This window comes from Tenrec ecaudatus, chromosome 17 (genome assembly GCF_050624435.1).
Source record: "Tenrec ecaudatus isolate mTenEca1 chromosome 17, mTenEca1.hap1, whole genome shotgun sequence".
NCBI lineage: Eukaryota > Metazoa > Chordata > Mammalia > Afrosoricida > Tenrecidae > Tenrec > Tenrec ecaudatus.
The window spans coordinates 53,175,812-53,191,117 of record NC_134546.1 but is presented as its reverse complement, the minus strand read 5'-3'; the positions used below and the strand labels follow the sequence as shown (position 1 = coordinate 53,191,117).

General features: G+C 41.3%; 1 protein-coding gene across 4 annotated transcripts in view; it reads left to right on the top strand.

Annotated features, from left to right (window-relative positions):
• Positions 1-15,306, top strand: part of SCAPER (S-phase cyclin A associated protein in the ER) — a 414,928-nt gene that overhangs the window by 130,478 nt on the left and 269,144 nt on the right. For all 4 annotated transcript variants that reach the window (XM_075535309.1, XM_075535310.1, XM_075535311.1 and 1 more), the window contains 4 exons: positions 1,512-1,654; positions 2,595-2,676; positions 4,082-4,234; positions 5,293-5,400. In XM_075535309.1, the coding sequence (XP_075391424.1) occupies positions 1,512-1,654; positions 2,595-2,676; positions 4,082-4,234; positions 5,293-5,400 (486 nt within the window). The remainder of the gene's footprint in view (positions 1-1,511; positions 1,655-2,594; positions 2,677-4,081; positions 4,235-5,292; positions 5,401-15,306) is intronic.

Below are 15,306 nucleotides of genomic sequence, written 5' to 3'. Positions count from 1 at the left end.
CTCTCAAAAGGAATAAAACCTGATATCTGGTCTTAGGGGTGCTTGGTTCTGTGTGTGTGTGTGTGTGTGTGTGTGTGTGTCCATGTCCATCCCTGTTTGGAAACGTGCTGTCTTATTGCCAAAGGAAATATGCTTCCTTCAAATAAGGTCTTCAGTGCTCATATCTCAAAACTGTGGTTATAGAACCCTGCTCTCCAGCTTCAAGCACATGAAGAACTAAACTACCCTGCACTGAAATCTTCTTTAATTGGCAGAGGATTGATAGTATCCTTTTTCCAATAATAAAGGATTGTTCTAAAACGGAGTTGTCCATGGCCTTAACGAACTGGGAAATCTTTATGCTTCTGATAAGGGCCACCTGCTATTTATTGGGCAGTGTCATCAGATAGTCGCTTCCCTCTTACTGTCCCGATGAACCCCAAGTAGACTTCCATTTTCAGCATGGGGAATAGAGAAGTCATAAACTGTGCTGCTGTGTGTAATCTATTTGAAGTATCTTCTCCATCAGTAGACAACCTTTTCCATTGGCCCTTTTTGGATCTGACATTTTTGATGTAGAGAAAAACATTTTTAATATCCAAATATAAATGCAAATATATTTAATTGTGATTAATATTTGTTCACTCAAATGATTCAGTGATCATTTAGTGAATTAGTGTTATAAGCCATAGACAAGGGCATGTTAAAACTATATATAGATAGATATAAGCACTTACACACACACACTCACACACATCCTTGTTCTCAATGAGGGAGGCATAAAAAAATTAACCCATAATGATAAGGCATTCATAATGACAGAGACCTTCACTGTAGCACAAGGAGAAAACTTCTTACTCAAATTAGGAGCAGGGAAGGCATGGGGAAGTCAGATAGGGCTTCATGGAGGCTATAAATAACTGTTTGTAAACGGCAACGAGTCAGAAGTGCTCTATGGAGCGTGTTCCCTGCAGAAGGAGGTGAGATACAGAGTTCGAGGGAAGATCGCATGTTGCTCCTTCATGTTGTGGGTGGTGTGAGGAATTTAAAATAGCAATGTATTTTCTACATGATGTTTTGCTATTTGTTGGCATTAGTGGGCATTGCCATCTTCCTTCTTGATCTCTAGTTGATTAGAGTCTTATTTTCATCTGAGCGCCAAGCTGACTCAAGTGTAAAATGCAGAGTGCTCATAGTAAAGGAAGTACCGCTTCTCCTTTCCAAGGAGATGCAGGTCTTAAAATGTTTTTTTAATCCCTTCTAAGTTAATGTTCTCTGTTCTTTTTTGCCCACAAAAATTAAAATGATTTGATGTTTGAATTTTTAATTTGAGGCTTCCTCTCAGTGCTATCCTTGTCTTTTTCTTGGAAGCGTGACTATTTCCTGAAATAAGGGTGACTTATAAGTGATGTGTTGCTTTTCAGGGATCAGCGTGACTGGCATAGGTAAACTGTGTGCCAGAGGCATGTTGGTTTTGCATAGTTTTCATCCTAGACCTAATTTTACTGGCTTGTACAAACGTTTGCCCTCAGGAGCGGAAGAGAGCTTTGGAGGCAGAACGGCAGGCCCGTGTTGAAGAATTACTGATGAAAAGGAAAGAGCAAGAAGCCCGGATTGAGCAGCAGCGGCAGGAAAAGGAGAAAGCACGGGAGGACGCAGCGCGGGAAAGAGCAAGGTACCCCACTGGTTGTCTTGACGGTGGTCCTGGGAGCATTTTTCACAGAAGAAGTATTGAAATCAGGCCAAAAAATGAAGCCGTTCCTGTCAGACATGCAAACAAATTTAAAATTTTTTACATGGAAAAAAGGAACAAATGTAGAAATGCACAAAGAAATTTATTTCCAAGATTTATAACACCATATTCAAAATGTGTTTTCTCATAGAGCATGCCCATGTAAATGAAGTGTGTGTGCAGAGCTGAAACAAATGTAGGAGGGGTTTGTCTGGTGTGCCAGAAAACGTAGCTACCGTTGTGGTTCTTGCAAGAGGGGAGTGGTGGATTGCTGGATGGGTTGAAAAGGGAAAGGACACCTATTCTCTTCCCCTGTCGGCACACTGGACTTTAATGATCGCAGTTCTCTGTTTTCTCTGGAGTGTCCCGCCTCCACCCTCAGCTTGCCTGGTGCCTTTGAATTTAGTCAGTTTGTCCAACCTCTCGCAGGAGCAATCTCTAGCATCCTGCCTGAGCGGAGGAAGGGGGACGTACTGTTATTTTAGGACATTGACTTGTCTGCCCATTGCCATCCCCAAGCTTTATCCTGACGTTCATAAGTGCCGAGTTTCTTCAGTGGCTGACATGTGTGGGGGGTTCCACTTGTTAGTCTCTCTCGGGGGCCTCCTCAGGTCTGCTTTTCAGTTTCTGAACCATTCACTCCCAAAGTTAGTGAGTGTTCTCTCTCTGTCCTCTCTGTGCTTGTGAGTTCATGCCTAGTCTCGTCCTTGCTTGCGGACACAGTGGGTTTTGGGAAGGGAGCAGAGATGAATGTGTATGTTCAACATGCCATATTTAAAGCTAATATTTAAACTCATGCCTGAGTTCCAAAGCCTGTTTTAAAATTAGTGCTCTATATTTGTTACCAGCAGTTGGGTGTGTAAGTTCCACTGTCTTCTTCCAGGGACAGGGAAGAGCGATTGGCAGCGCTTACAGCTGCTCAACAGGAAGCGATGGAAGAACTTCAAAAAAAAATTCAACTCAAGGTAGGTGTGTTACATGTTCTTATTTGGCATTTTGGAACTTGAATCAGGATATTAAAAGTTTATCTATAAAATGAAAAATGGAATTCATTTGTATTTAGAATTGTGGTTCAATATGATGCTTATCATGATATTAAAATTTTTTCTATAAAATTACAAATGGAATTTATTTGTATTTTGAATTGTGGTTCAATGTGACGCTTATGATTTGACCTTGACTGTTTCTAACCCAACTATCCTAAAACCAAATTTATTGATTTGAGTAAGATGAAACCATTGAGGAAAAACAATCAAAGGATGTTTAACATTTCCTCTTTTTTTACTAACCAGTTCATTAATAACTTGAAGGCACAACTGTTAGACTTCTGGCAGTCATAGATTTTAATCATCTAAAAAGAAAATGTAAAGCTATTCATTATGACATGTCATCGATTTCAATGCTGTGGGGGTTCAGAGGAAGAGCAGTTTAACATAATGTGTGTTAGAAATCAGAGGATTTTAGTGAATAGTTCCTAAGGTGAACCTGGAAAGAAGGAGTTAAAAGTTAACCAAGGGAATGGATAGGTGAGGCAGATGGAAATCCAATCATATGTTATAGGCTGAATGTGGGGGAAAGTGTGAAAGAGCATTTTACTTTTATCAGAGTATTATTGGCGATGACTACAAATGGGGTTGAACCCTGGTGGTGTCGTGTTTACGTGTTGAGCTGCCAAATTCAAGGTTAGCAGTTTGAAGTCACCAGCTGCTCTGTGAGAAAAAGATGAGGCTTTCTACTCTCATAAAGAGTTACAGCCTCAGAAGCCCACAGGGGTAGTTCTCCCCTGTCCTGTAGGGTTGCTGTCGGTAAGATTCGACTTGATGGCAGTGAGTGAGTGAGAAATGGGGGTGGGGATGGAGACAGGTCTCTGCCATGGGCCTTTTCTGCCACGTAGATAATCTTGCTTGAGCCTTTCTTACGACTTGGCATTTCCCATGTTATGTTCCAAGAAATGTGCATTGGAATCCAATATGTTTATCAAATGCTACTTGCTGTAAGTTAGTTTTATTGAATTACAGTGCACAGAGACATAGCAGAGGTTCTGTGAGGCTCTATGTTAACAATGTATTTACCTTTAAGTTAGTGTTTTCTGAATTTATTTTACCATGGAAAACGTCTTCCACAAAAGGCCTATTAATATTAATGTCCCATGGAGTCGTTCCATGGAGCATACTTTAGAAAACATTACCGTGCTTGTGGGAGCTATTAATGGGTTTTACATACATTCCTGTCCACAATGTGCAAATTCACACTGTAATAAGACCGTCTCCTATTATTTTGGAAAGCTTACTAGAAATAGAATTCCCCCACCCCTCTTTCAGTCTAATTTGAATCCTGTTTTATACTCCTGTCCTTTGACTCTCTCCACAGCATGATGAAAGCATTCGAAGACACATGGAACAGATTGAGCAGAGGAAGGAGAAAGCTGCTGAACTAAGCAGTGGGCGACACGCAAATACGGATGATGCCCCTAAGCTGACCCCCTATGAAAGAAAGAAGCAGTGTTCTCTATGCAATGTCCTGGTAGGTTGGCATGCCCAACACTGTGATGACATGTTAGCTTTGATTGCTAAGACTGACGAAATCACAGAACTAGATCCCTGTAGTTTTTATTAAACCTATCCTAAGGCATCTCCTGAGGACCTTGGGGAATGTGAGGGGGCTTCAAAAGTTTGTGGAGAAATGGAATTAGAAGAAAATGGAAATTTTCCATGAACTGTTTTTTTTTTTCCATGAACTGTTTTAAACCTACTCAGAGCCCATTTAAAATGCATCAGCATCTAGGAATAGTAGTTCCGTGTCCAAGCATACAGTTGCTACTTCAAATGGATGCTAGTTGAAGCCAGCGCCTTTTGGTTATGGGACACCAAAGCAAAGCAAACATTTTCAGCACTGCACTGTCTTCTGCACAGTGGGAGTGATTTCCTAGTACTGCACTGTCTTCTGCACAGTGGGAGTGATTTCCTAGCACTGCACTGTCTTCTGCACAGTGGGAGTGATTTCCTAGTACTGCACTGTCTTCTGCACAGTGGGAGTGATTTCCTAGCACTGCACTGTCTTCTGCACAGTGGGAGTGGTTTCCTAGTACTGCACTGTCTTCTGCACAGTGGCAGTGATTTCCTAGTACTGCACTGTCTTCTGCACAGTGGCAGTGATTTCCTAGTACTGCACTGTCTTCTGCACAGTGGCAGTGGTTTCCTGCTAAGGAGGACGAGTGTGGCATACCACTTAGACCATGTCTTTACGAGGCTTCTCAACGTTGTGTTTTAAACAAAATCCTTCTAAGTCATGTTTAAATGCTGAAGTGTTCTCTACTTGGATACAGTATACTGGAATAAAATGTAATGTTTAAAATTCGGTATAATTTTAAGGTAATTACATTGTTTTGCTTAGCATTTTTAAATAAATAAGATTCTGTGCTTTTGGTGAAAGTTTATATGGCAAATTAGATTTCCATTTGACAATCTTATACAAGTTTTTGATGACATAATTTATGTTTTTCACAAAGTGTCTTTGTTCTCATTAGTTGTGACCTGATGGTTCTGTTTTTAATGCTAATGTAAACAACTCTGTGCTTTTAGATCTCGTCAGAGGTGTATCTTTTTAGCCACATTAAAGGGAAAAAGCACCAGCAAGCTGTGAGAGAGAACAGCAGTATCCAAGGGCGAGAGCTTTCAGATGAAGAAGTGGTGAGCTTTACTTCTGCTGTTTGCTGGGCTTGGGTTCCGTGCTAGCAGAGGAGCCCCGTGTGTGGTGGGGCATGTGCTGAAGGCACCAGCTTGGAAAGTTCAAATCAGCTGCAAGTTCACAGTCTCAGCTGTGTTAATGCCTTCCATGGAGGTCAGTGGTTCTCTACCTGTGGGTCGCGACCCCGTGGGGGGGTGTCGAACGACCCTTTCACAGGGGTCACACCATTCATAACAGTAACAAAACGACAGTAATGAAGTAGCAACGAATGGTTGGGGGGTCACCACCACATGAGGAACTGTGTTAAAGGGTGGTGGCATGAGGAAGGTTGAGCGCCACTGATGCAGGTAGTCCTGTGTGTTCTTTGTTTGCTTCCCTGTCCTATAGCGGGTCCTCATATGGCATTGGTCTTCCCGTGTGCATGTGTCTGGGTTTACGCTGCTCTTATATAATTCAGAAGTGATTAGGCTTAGTATCCACCTTACTTACATTGGTATCACCCTAACCGATTGATTATATCATGCATGATATCAGAATGCACGGCAGGTGGTTATTTTATTACATGGGATACGCTTGCATCCACAGGTCTAAGGGTTAGGATCTCACGTATTTGCAGGGGACACATGCAGTGTATGACACGCACGACTATGTGGTTGGTTCGGAAGTCTTACGTAGTTTCCCCCGGTCTTTGGCTCTGACACTTGGGAAGGGAGATTGCAGCCATTGTTGTGGTTCACCTCTGCGGCTTCTTCCTTTGACAGTTTTTGTCAGTCAGTGTTTGACAGTCACAGCGACAGTTCTAAACTTCCTGTCTGTCTGGTCAGTCCTGGAAGATCGCCACTCTCTGACTTGCACGCCCTAAATCGGCCTAAGCCGAAGTGAATGTGGAGCTCCCCTGGGTGCTTCCCCCTGTTTAGGGACCATAGAGGCTTAGTTGTTCTCCAAGGCAATCTGGTACTTTCATGTTTCTCAAGCAGCTTCCAGAGTTGGAGGATCAGCTCACTGCGGCTGTAACCAGAAGTCTCAGTGTGCAGCTTCTGTTCCTCCATTGCTCGACAGTCTGGTTCACAGGAAGGTTATTATATTAACTCAGTGAGTTCTGTTGAATTGAAAGGTTGTGGCAAAAGCCTTGATGGTATTGAAATGGGCTTCTAGATTTCGCTAAGTACCAGATAATCAAAACTGAAGTGCAAGTGGGACTCAGACTACCTGTACGGGGCGTCATGGCGTGCACGGTGGGCTGCTAGCTGTGGGTCAGCAGTCTGACTCCTTGGGAAAAAGATGAAGTTTTCTGCTCCCGCAAAGATTTACTGCCTTGGAAACCCAAGGGGCACTTCGGCTCTGTCCTGTGAGACAGCTCGGAGTCGAAATTGACCCTGGAGCAGTGGGTTGTGGTGAAATTTGCCTCAGTTTCCCCGCCTTTACTCAAAGTGTAAGAGAAAGTGGTATGCATGTTTCTTTAATTACTGTAACTATCCTTCTCGTTTTGCTATCTAGACCTATAGTCACATACTTTTCCTTAAGAAACTACTAACTTGTCTCAATTAATTAGAATAATTATTAATACCATCATCGAAATACTTCCATTTACAAAAAATATTTAGGCAGAATTCCCTTGATAGCAGAGACCCAACACCCATCTGTAGACAATGGGACTTTTCCTCATAGAAGAGGCACAGGCAAGGGATGAGTCAACCAGGGTGAAGTAGGGCACCTTCATAACTCAGTTTTCCTCTGGTTCCTCGAGGCTTCCTCACCCCCCACTATCATGACCCCAGCCCTGTCTTTCACTGTGGGTTAGGCCGGAGCATGTACACAGGTACAGATAAGAGCTCATGGCACGCAGAATCCAGGTCAGATAAACCCTCAGGAACAAAAATGGGAGTAGTGATACCAGGAGGGTAAGGGGAAGGTGAGGAGAGGAGCAGGAAGAAACCGCCAGGGAAGGAAGATAGTGGTCAGTGTAAGATATGGGAAATAATAATAATTCATAATTTATCAAGGGGTCATGAAGAGGGGAGGGGGAGGGAGGGAAAAAGAGGAGCTGATACTAAGGGCTCAATAGAAAGAAAATGTCTAGAAAATAATGATGGCAACATATGTACAAATATGATCGATACAATTGATGTATGTATGGATTGTTTTAAGAGCTGTAAGAGCCTCCAATAAAATTATCTTTAAAATTAAAAAATAATAATAAAAAGAATTCCCTTGATAAAAGAGCTAAACATGTTTAATTTAAAAATCAGGGTATTTCTGGAGCATTACTCTTCTGTAAACTGAAATAGGAATTTTACATGTTTTATTTTAATGATAAAAGTAAGGAAAATATATTAAACTGATGTAATTTAGAAGAAGATTATATAGCCTCCTGGGTTATAAATCATCTACCTTTTGTAGCTATCATGGGGATGTGATGTTTAGCTGTTATGGTTTGGGGTTTGATTGATGTGTTCATTTAGTGTACTGTTTCAGTGTAAAGGGATTGAATATTCTCTAAGTTCTTACTTAATGCATGTAGTTTTCCTTTTTTTCAATCATTTTATTGGAGGCTCATACAACTCTCATCACAATCCATACATACATCAATTGTGTAAAACCCATTTGTACATTCATTTTCCTCATCATTCTCAAAACATTTGCTCTCCACCTAAGCCCCTGGCATCAGCTCCTCACTTTTTCCTCCTCCCTCTGTTCCCCCTCCCTCATGAACCCTTTATAATTTATAAATGATTATTATTTTGTCATATCTAACACTCTCGGACGTCTCCCTTCATCCACTTTTCTGTTGTCCTTCCCCTAGGGAGGAGGTTATATGTAGATCCCTGTCATCAGTTCCCCTTTTCCACTCCACTCTCACATGTAGTTATTCTTGGTTATAGCCTCTTCTTCCTGAAAACAAGTGTGCAAACTAGTATATGAGTTATGCAACATAGAAAGGCAATTTTATATTTACTCACTTAGAAGTTTCATTTTTAATCAGTGAAGGTGTCTGTAGTAAACATACTTATTCTACTTAAAGTTATTACTTGTCATCTGTGATGTCCTTATATTATATGTCCCTTGTATGTGACCCTTCTTCTTTGACATATAACACTTTATTTATGCCACCTCTGACCTAATAAAATTGTACCTTTGACCTTCTGCACTTGACATCTCAGATAACTTACTCTTGATCTTTGGCACATTTTGTTTTAAGCCTGTTAAACATAATAGGTAACTGCCCAGCAAGAAAGCTTTATTGTTTAGTGTGTTTATTATAACTTGAGTGGTGAAATTTTCCAATATTGCTTGAGACCTCACAAAAATAACTGTTATATGGCTGACTTTTCTTTTCTCTTTCATTACCTTAGTAACCACATATTAAAAGCATGTGATTTTTAGGGTCAGAAATTAGTGCTAGTTTTAAATATATTTTAATTTTTATATACATTGTTGAAGAAATAGCTAAATATTAGCCATAGTTAAAATTATGATTTCTTTGTAACCCCCTTTTCACATTATTAATATCACCAATGGGAAATTTTTTGTTTTTTGCACAAGTTGTACATTTAATCCTTTGTGGAGATTGAATTAAAACAATTTTTTTTTCACTTTCAGATCCATGTATATCTATATGAGACTCCTTGCTTTTACAAAGCATAAGATTATATAGGTTACATTTACTACCTTGTATATTTAAATGTAGAAAAAATAATTTTATTTGCTTTCATGAGAAATGCCTTCTCAAATAATCTTAAATTAACTATAATTTATTGGGCATATACTACCAAGTTTGGTTTCAGAAAACCCAAATTAGTATTGCTTACTAGAAATTTAAGCTAATTAGGTGATTGAAGGAAAAATGGCATTTCTTAATTAGCAAAGACAATACAGTATTTAATGAGATTGTTTACAAACTGACCTATCCAGGTCAGGGTATAACTGACGATGAAGTGGAAAACTGGCTCTCAGAATGATGACATTTTAGAAAATGTAGGTAATTCCTCATAGAATTATGTATTTCCTTACATTGCTTACCTTAATTTGTAATAGCAGAAATACCTACTCTCTTCAAGAAGCCCTGGGCACTCTGGGGTAAGCATTGGCTGCTAACTGTGAGGTCTGTGGTTCAAACCCACCAGCTGCTCTGCTTGAGAAAGGTGAGGCTATCGCTCCTATTGAATCAACTCAATGACAGTGAGTTTGCTGGGTTCTGTTTTGTTTTTAATATTTCCACAATAGGAAAACATCTTGTTTGAAGAAAAAAAATCAAGACAAATGAGCACTCAAAGTCAATTCCAGTAAAGCATTGTCTGTCTTCCCCCCTTTCCAGTACACTAGGTCTAATATGTTTGAAGTCAATGTTTTTGACAGCAATATGGGTGATGGTTGTACATGATCAGTGTTGTTGACATTACTCAGTTGTGCACCTGAAAAATGTTGACTTGACAAATGTGATATATTTATTTTAAACCTCAGTTTGACCTATTAATTAACTAAATTCTTTAGTTAATAATGGGCCTCTTTTAAATAAAAATACTGGGTCCCCATCTCCTTACTTGTCACCTAAAAATGATATCTGTGTGGTAAGCAACAAAAATTGAGATCTTAGTCCATGCTTGCTTTGCTTTTCAATTGGAGTTTTTATTTGCCCGCTCATGCAATGTTCCCCTTAGCCAATGAATTCTTCATCTCTTCTCTCTACCAAATAGTGCATATTCCAGCAGAGCATCAGCTATTTGCTGACTTGTCCTTCTCTCAGTCCTCCACCTACATATCTCTGGGTCTTTGCTTTATCTTTTATCCTGGTCCCTGGCAGGCCTGCTTGCTCCCCTTACAGCAGCAGTTCTCAACCTGTGGGTCGCGACCCCTTTGGGAGTCAAAAGATCCTTTCACAGGGGTCTCCTGATTCAGAACAGTAGCAAAATGACAGTGATGAAGTAGCAACGAAATAATTTTCTGGTTGGGGGTCACCACCACCTGAGGAACTGTCTGAGAGGGCCGCGGCCTGAGGAGGGTTGAGAGCCGTGCTCTACAGAATCCACCCCACACAGAAAGTAAAGGCATTCTGATAGAACTAAACCGCAGGTCTTCTCCCGGACATGCAGCATAGCCACATTGATAGTCTCACTACCACGTTCTCCCACAGGCAACTATAGACAGACCCGCTTAAGAACACGAAGCAGAGTCGCACATTTGGCCTCACTCTCAGTTAGGTAATGCACCTAACTCCCTTGGGACACACATTTTCTTACTTCCCGCCCATGTTTTTGCTGGAAGGAGATGCCATTGACTGCAAGCACTCCTAAATGTTACTCTCTCCCCCGAGGGAGGCTGCTCGATGGGCGGACTGGCCCAGTGGCTGCAACAGTGGCTAACGTAATGACCGTTGTGAGGACGACGCAGGACCAGACACCGTTTCCTTCCAAGTGTCCTTCCAAAAGTCCAGTGGGGTTTTCTACACTCTGGAGTAGAAACTCTAATTCGAGTCTTCCAGGCTTGATTATTCATACTAGAGGAAATGACTTGTTGTGTATATCTGTTTTGCGTATCTAGAGCTCATTTATCAAGGGCTTTTTCGTGCACTTGTTGTAGGACTCACTTTTCCCAGTCATTCTATTGGGGCTCGTACAGCTCTTAGCACAATCCATACATGCAATCATCATGTCCAGCACATTTGTACATTTGTTACCATCGTCATTTTCTTTCTTTTAAAAAAATAATTTTATTAGGAGCTCATACAACTCTTATCACAATCGATGCATACATCAATTGTGTAAAACACATTTGTACATTCATTGCCCTCATCATTCTCAAAACATTTGCTCCCCAATTAAGCCCTTGGCATCAACTCCTCATTTTCCCCCTCCCTGCTTCCCCTCCCTCATGAACCCTTGATAATTTATAAATTATTATTTTGTCATATCTTACACTACCTGACGTCTCTCTTCACCCCCTTTTCTGTTGTCCATCCCCTAGGGAGGAGGTTATATGTAGATCCCTGTGATCGGTTCCCCCTTTCCACCCCACCCTCCGTCCACACTCCCGGTATTGCCACTCTCACCACTGGTCCTGAAGGGATCATCTGTCCTGGATTCCCTGTGTTTCCAGTTGCTATCTGTACCAGTGTACATCCTCTGGTCTAGCCAGATTTGTAAGGTAGAATTGGGATCATGATAGTGGGGGATGGGAAGGAAGCATTTAGGAACTAGAGGAAAGTTGTATGTTTCATCGTTGTTACACGGCACCCTGACTGGCTCATCTCTTCCCCATGACCCTTCTGTAAGGGGCTGTCCAATTGTAGAACTAACTCAGCTAAATTGGGTAAAAACAGAATAATTAAAAAATATTACTCTGCTGCTTTTGGCTCTCTGCACGTCGCCATGGCGGTTGGCAAGAACAGCGCCTTACCAAAGGTGGCAAAAAAGGAGCTAAGAAGAAAGTGGTTGATCCATTTTCTAGGAAAGATTGGTGTGATGGGAAAGCACCCACTATGTTCAACATAAGAAATATTGGGAAAACACTAGTCACCAGGACTCAAGGAACCACAATTGCATCTGATGGCCTCAAGGGTCGAGTTTTTGAAGTGAGCCTGCTGATCTACAGAACGACGAGGTTGCCTTTAGGAAATTTAAGTTAATTACCGAGGATGTTCAGGGCAAAAACTGCCTGACCAACTTCCATGGCATGCACCTGACACAGGACAAGATGTGCTCCATGGTCAAGAAGTGGCAGACCATGATTGAAGCTCATGTTGAGGTCAAGACTACCGATGGGTATCTACGTCGTCTGTTCTGTGTTGGTTTTACTAAAAAACGCAATAATCACATTCGGAAGACCTCTATGCTTATCACCAGCAGGTCCGCCAAATCAGAAAGAAAATGATGGAAATCATGACCTGAGAGGTGCAGACAAATGAAAGAAGTGGTCAATAAATTGATTCCAGACAGCATTGGGAAAGGCATAGAAAAGGCTTGCCAGTCTATTTATCCTCTCCATGATGTGTTTGTCAGAAAAGTAAAGATGCTGAAAAAGCCCAAGTTTGAATTGGGAAAACTCATGGAGCTTCATGGTGAAGGTGGCAGTTCTGGAAAAACTACTGGTGATGAGACAGGTGCAAACGTGGAACGAGCTGATGGCTGTGAGCCACCAGTTCAAGAATCTGTTTAAAATTCAAACTAATGTTAACAAATAAAAGGTCTTATTGTGAAAAAAAATATTACTCTGCTTATGTGTTTGTCATGCTTCTTCCAATACAGCTGTACTTTTACTGTTGATAACTTTTCCACATTTGCTATTTTTCTCATAATTCAGTTTTAGAGCTATTGTTCCTTCATAATGATTCAAAGCTGGAAACCGAAAGAAGGATGGTATTCTTATGGTCTTTCAGTGTAGTAGATTGGTAAAGTACAACTTCATAAAGCTCCATTCGATACATCTTTTAAACACTTCCTTTATTATAAACTTCAATGTAAAGCATAGACCTACAACTCAGAAACCTTGGTGGTTTCATGTTTGGCAAACTTTTTTTTTCTCCTTTATTCCTAGTTAGATTTTATATTATGCACATTTGTTGTACAAACAGTCTTCTGGCCTGTCTTCTCAAATGTTGAAGCCACGTCAGCCTTAGGAGGTGGTTTGGGCTATCACTCTTGGGCCAAGCTGAGGAGGCGGCAGCAGGTCTTGTTGTGCGCAGACTAGATGTGAAAGCCGTTCTATCCATGGTGAGCGGTGGTAGCACATCAGCTAGTATTTAATAGACCCTGTTTAATGTGGATGCACTGCCAATGCGCTATCGGTGTAGACTTGTCTCTTTATATTTTAAAGATGAAATTTTGCTTCATATCTATTCCAAAGTTTTATGATCATGTTTATACATGTTTTCATCTAATTTGTGAATATTGCCTTCTTTTAATATAAAATACCCTTCTTTCTCATCCCGTGCCCTCCTCCTCGGATCTCGTTTTTGTCTGGTGCTAATATTGGGTATTCGGTTTTGGTTAGTGTTGCCTGATATATCCTTTCAGATGATGTTTTGTAAAATTAAAAAACCAACCTTCAGCTGTGATTTAGGTGACTGTTTACAGAGAGATGATCGGCTAGCATTCAGCGATTCATGCACATTCCGATTCAGCGCTCCCATTTCCATCCCCGCAACATACCACCACTTTGTCCACTTCCTCGCTGTGTTTCCCACTTCGTTCCTCCTGCTTTCTGCACCCTCGCAACCCTGACCGCCCCGTGATCTTCATCGGTTGCTGACGTGTTCTAACTCGGAGATGAGTTCCGTTCCAGACCTGAAGGGCCACAGTGATGGAGGCCCCACCAGTCTCTCTCCTTTTGAGAGTTAGTTCTACTTGTTATGCTCCCCAATCCAGCATCTTCTAGTGTGGCCCTTTTCAGAGCAGTTGGTGGCAGTACCCAGGTACCATCACTTTCTTCTGTTGAAACTTTGCTCTGAAATCTACTTTGTCCCGCCAGCTTTCTAACCCCCCACCCCACAGTGTTAGAATGCTATCACTTTTAACCTTTTATGTCCCTTTACTTTTAATCTTTTCATGTCTTTGTATTAAAATGTTTCCAAGGAAAATTGGTTTTTCATTCCACAATTCGTGCACAATTTGTCTCATCTAATTGACTGAAACTCACCATGTAACAGCCCTTCGCCCACTTCCTCCCTGGGTTTCACCACATTCCATGTCTCCTCCCCTCCCATTTCTGCAGCCTGACTGGCTCATCTCCTACCTGCGATCCTTCCTTAAGGGGTTGTCCCATTGCATTACAGATGGGCTTTGGGTATGCACTCTGCACTCCCTGTCATTCACAATGATATGATTTTTTGTTCTGATGATGCTTGATACCCAATCCCTTTGACACCTCATGATTGCACAGGCTGGTGTGCTTCTTCCATGTGGGCTTTGTTGCTTCTGAGCTAGATGGCTGCTTGTTTACCTTCAAGCCTTTAAGACCCCAGATATTATATCTTTTGATAGCCGGGCACCATCAGCTTTCTTCACCACATTTGCTTATGCACCTGCTTTGTCTTCAGCAATTGTGTTGGGAAGATGAGCATCATGGAATACCAGTTTAATAGAGCAAAGTATTCTTGCATTGAGGGAGTACCTCATATATAAATATATTTACATGTGTACATGCCTTTATTTAGACCTCTATAAATACCCTTTGCCTCCTAGCTCTTTACTCTTATTTCCTTGTACTTTCATCTTGTCCCATTATCATGTTCAGTCTTCATTTGGGTTACAGTAATTTCTCTCGGTTACATTACTCTTGATCACACTCTACCAGGCCTCCTTCACCCTCCTCACCACCGATTTGGATCACTTGTTGTTCTCTTGTCCTTGGGTTTGTAAATACCACTTCCTTTTCCCCCACCTCTCCTTCACCTATGTCCACCCAGAACTGTCGGTCCCCGTATTTTCTCGTCCAGATTTTTCATCCAGTCTATCTTATTTAGACAGACCTTCAGAGATAATAACATGCACAAAAACAAGACGGAACAACCCAAGCAACAGAAGAAAACAAAATAACAACAAAAAGCCAATGAGAAGAAACAAAACAAAAACACAACACAACAATGACAAAAGAAAAGCCTGTAGTTAGTTCAAGGACTGTTGTTGACCTTTAGGAATGTTTTCTGGTCGAGTCTGATGGGGTGCCAAGCCCTGGCCCCAAAGTCTATTTTTGGTATTTCCTGCAGACTTCGTTGCTCTGTTCCCCTTGCTCTTCTGTTGCACGCCCTTAGTGTTTTGCCTCGGTGTGGTGAGTTAATTTTTTTTTTTATTTTGGTGTAAGATATGAGTCCTCTGCCCACATGGGGGCAAATCAAGAAGGGAGTGCAATAGACCAGTAATGGGAGAAAAGTCACAAAGTTCCCAGGGAATTCCGATTGTAGACTTCTGACTTGG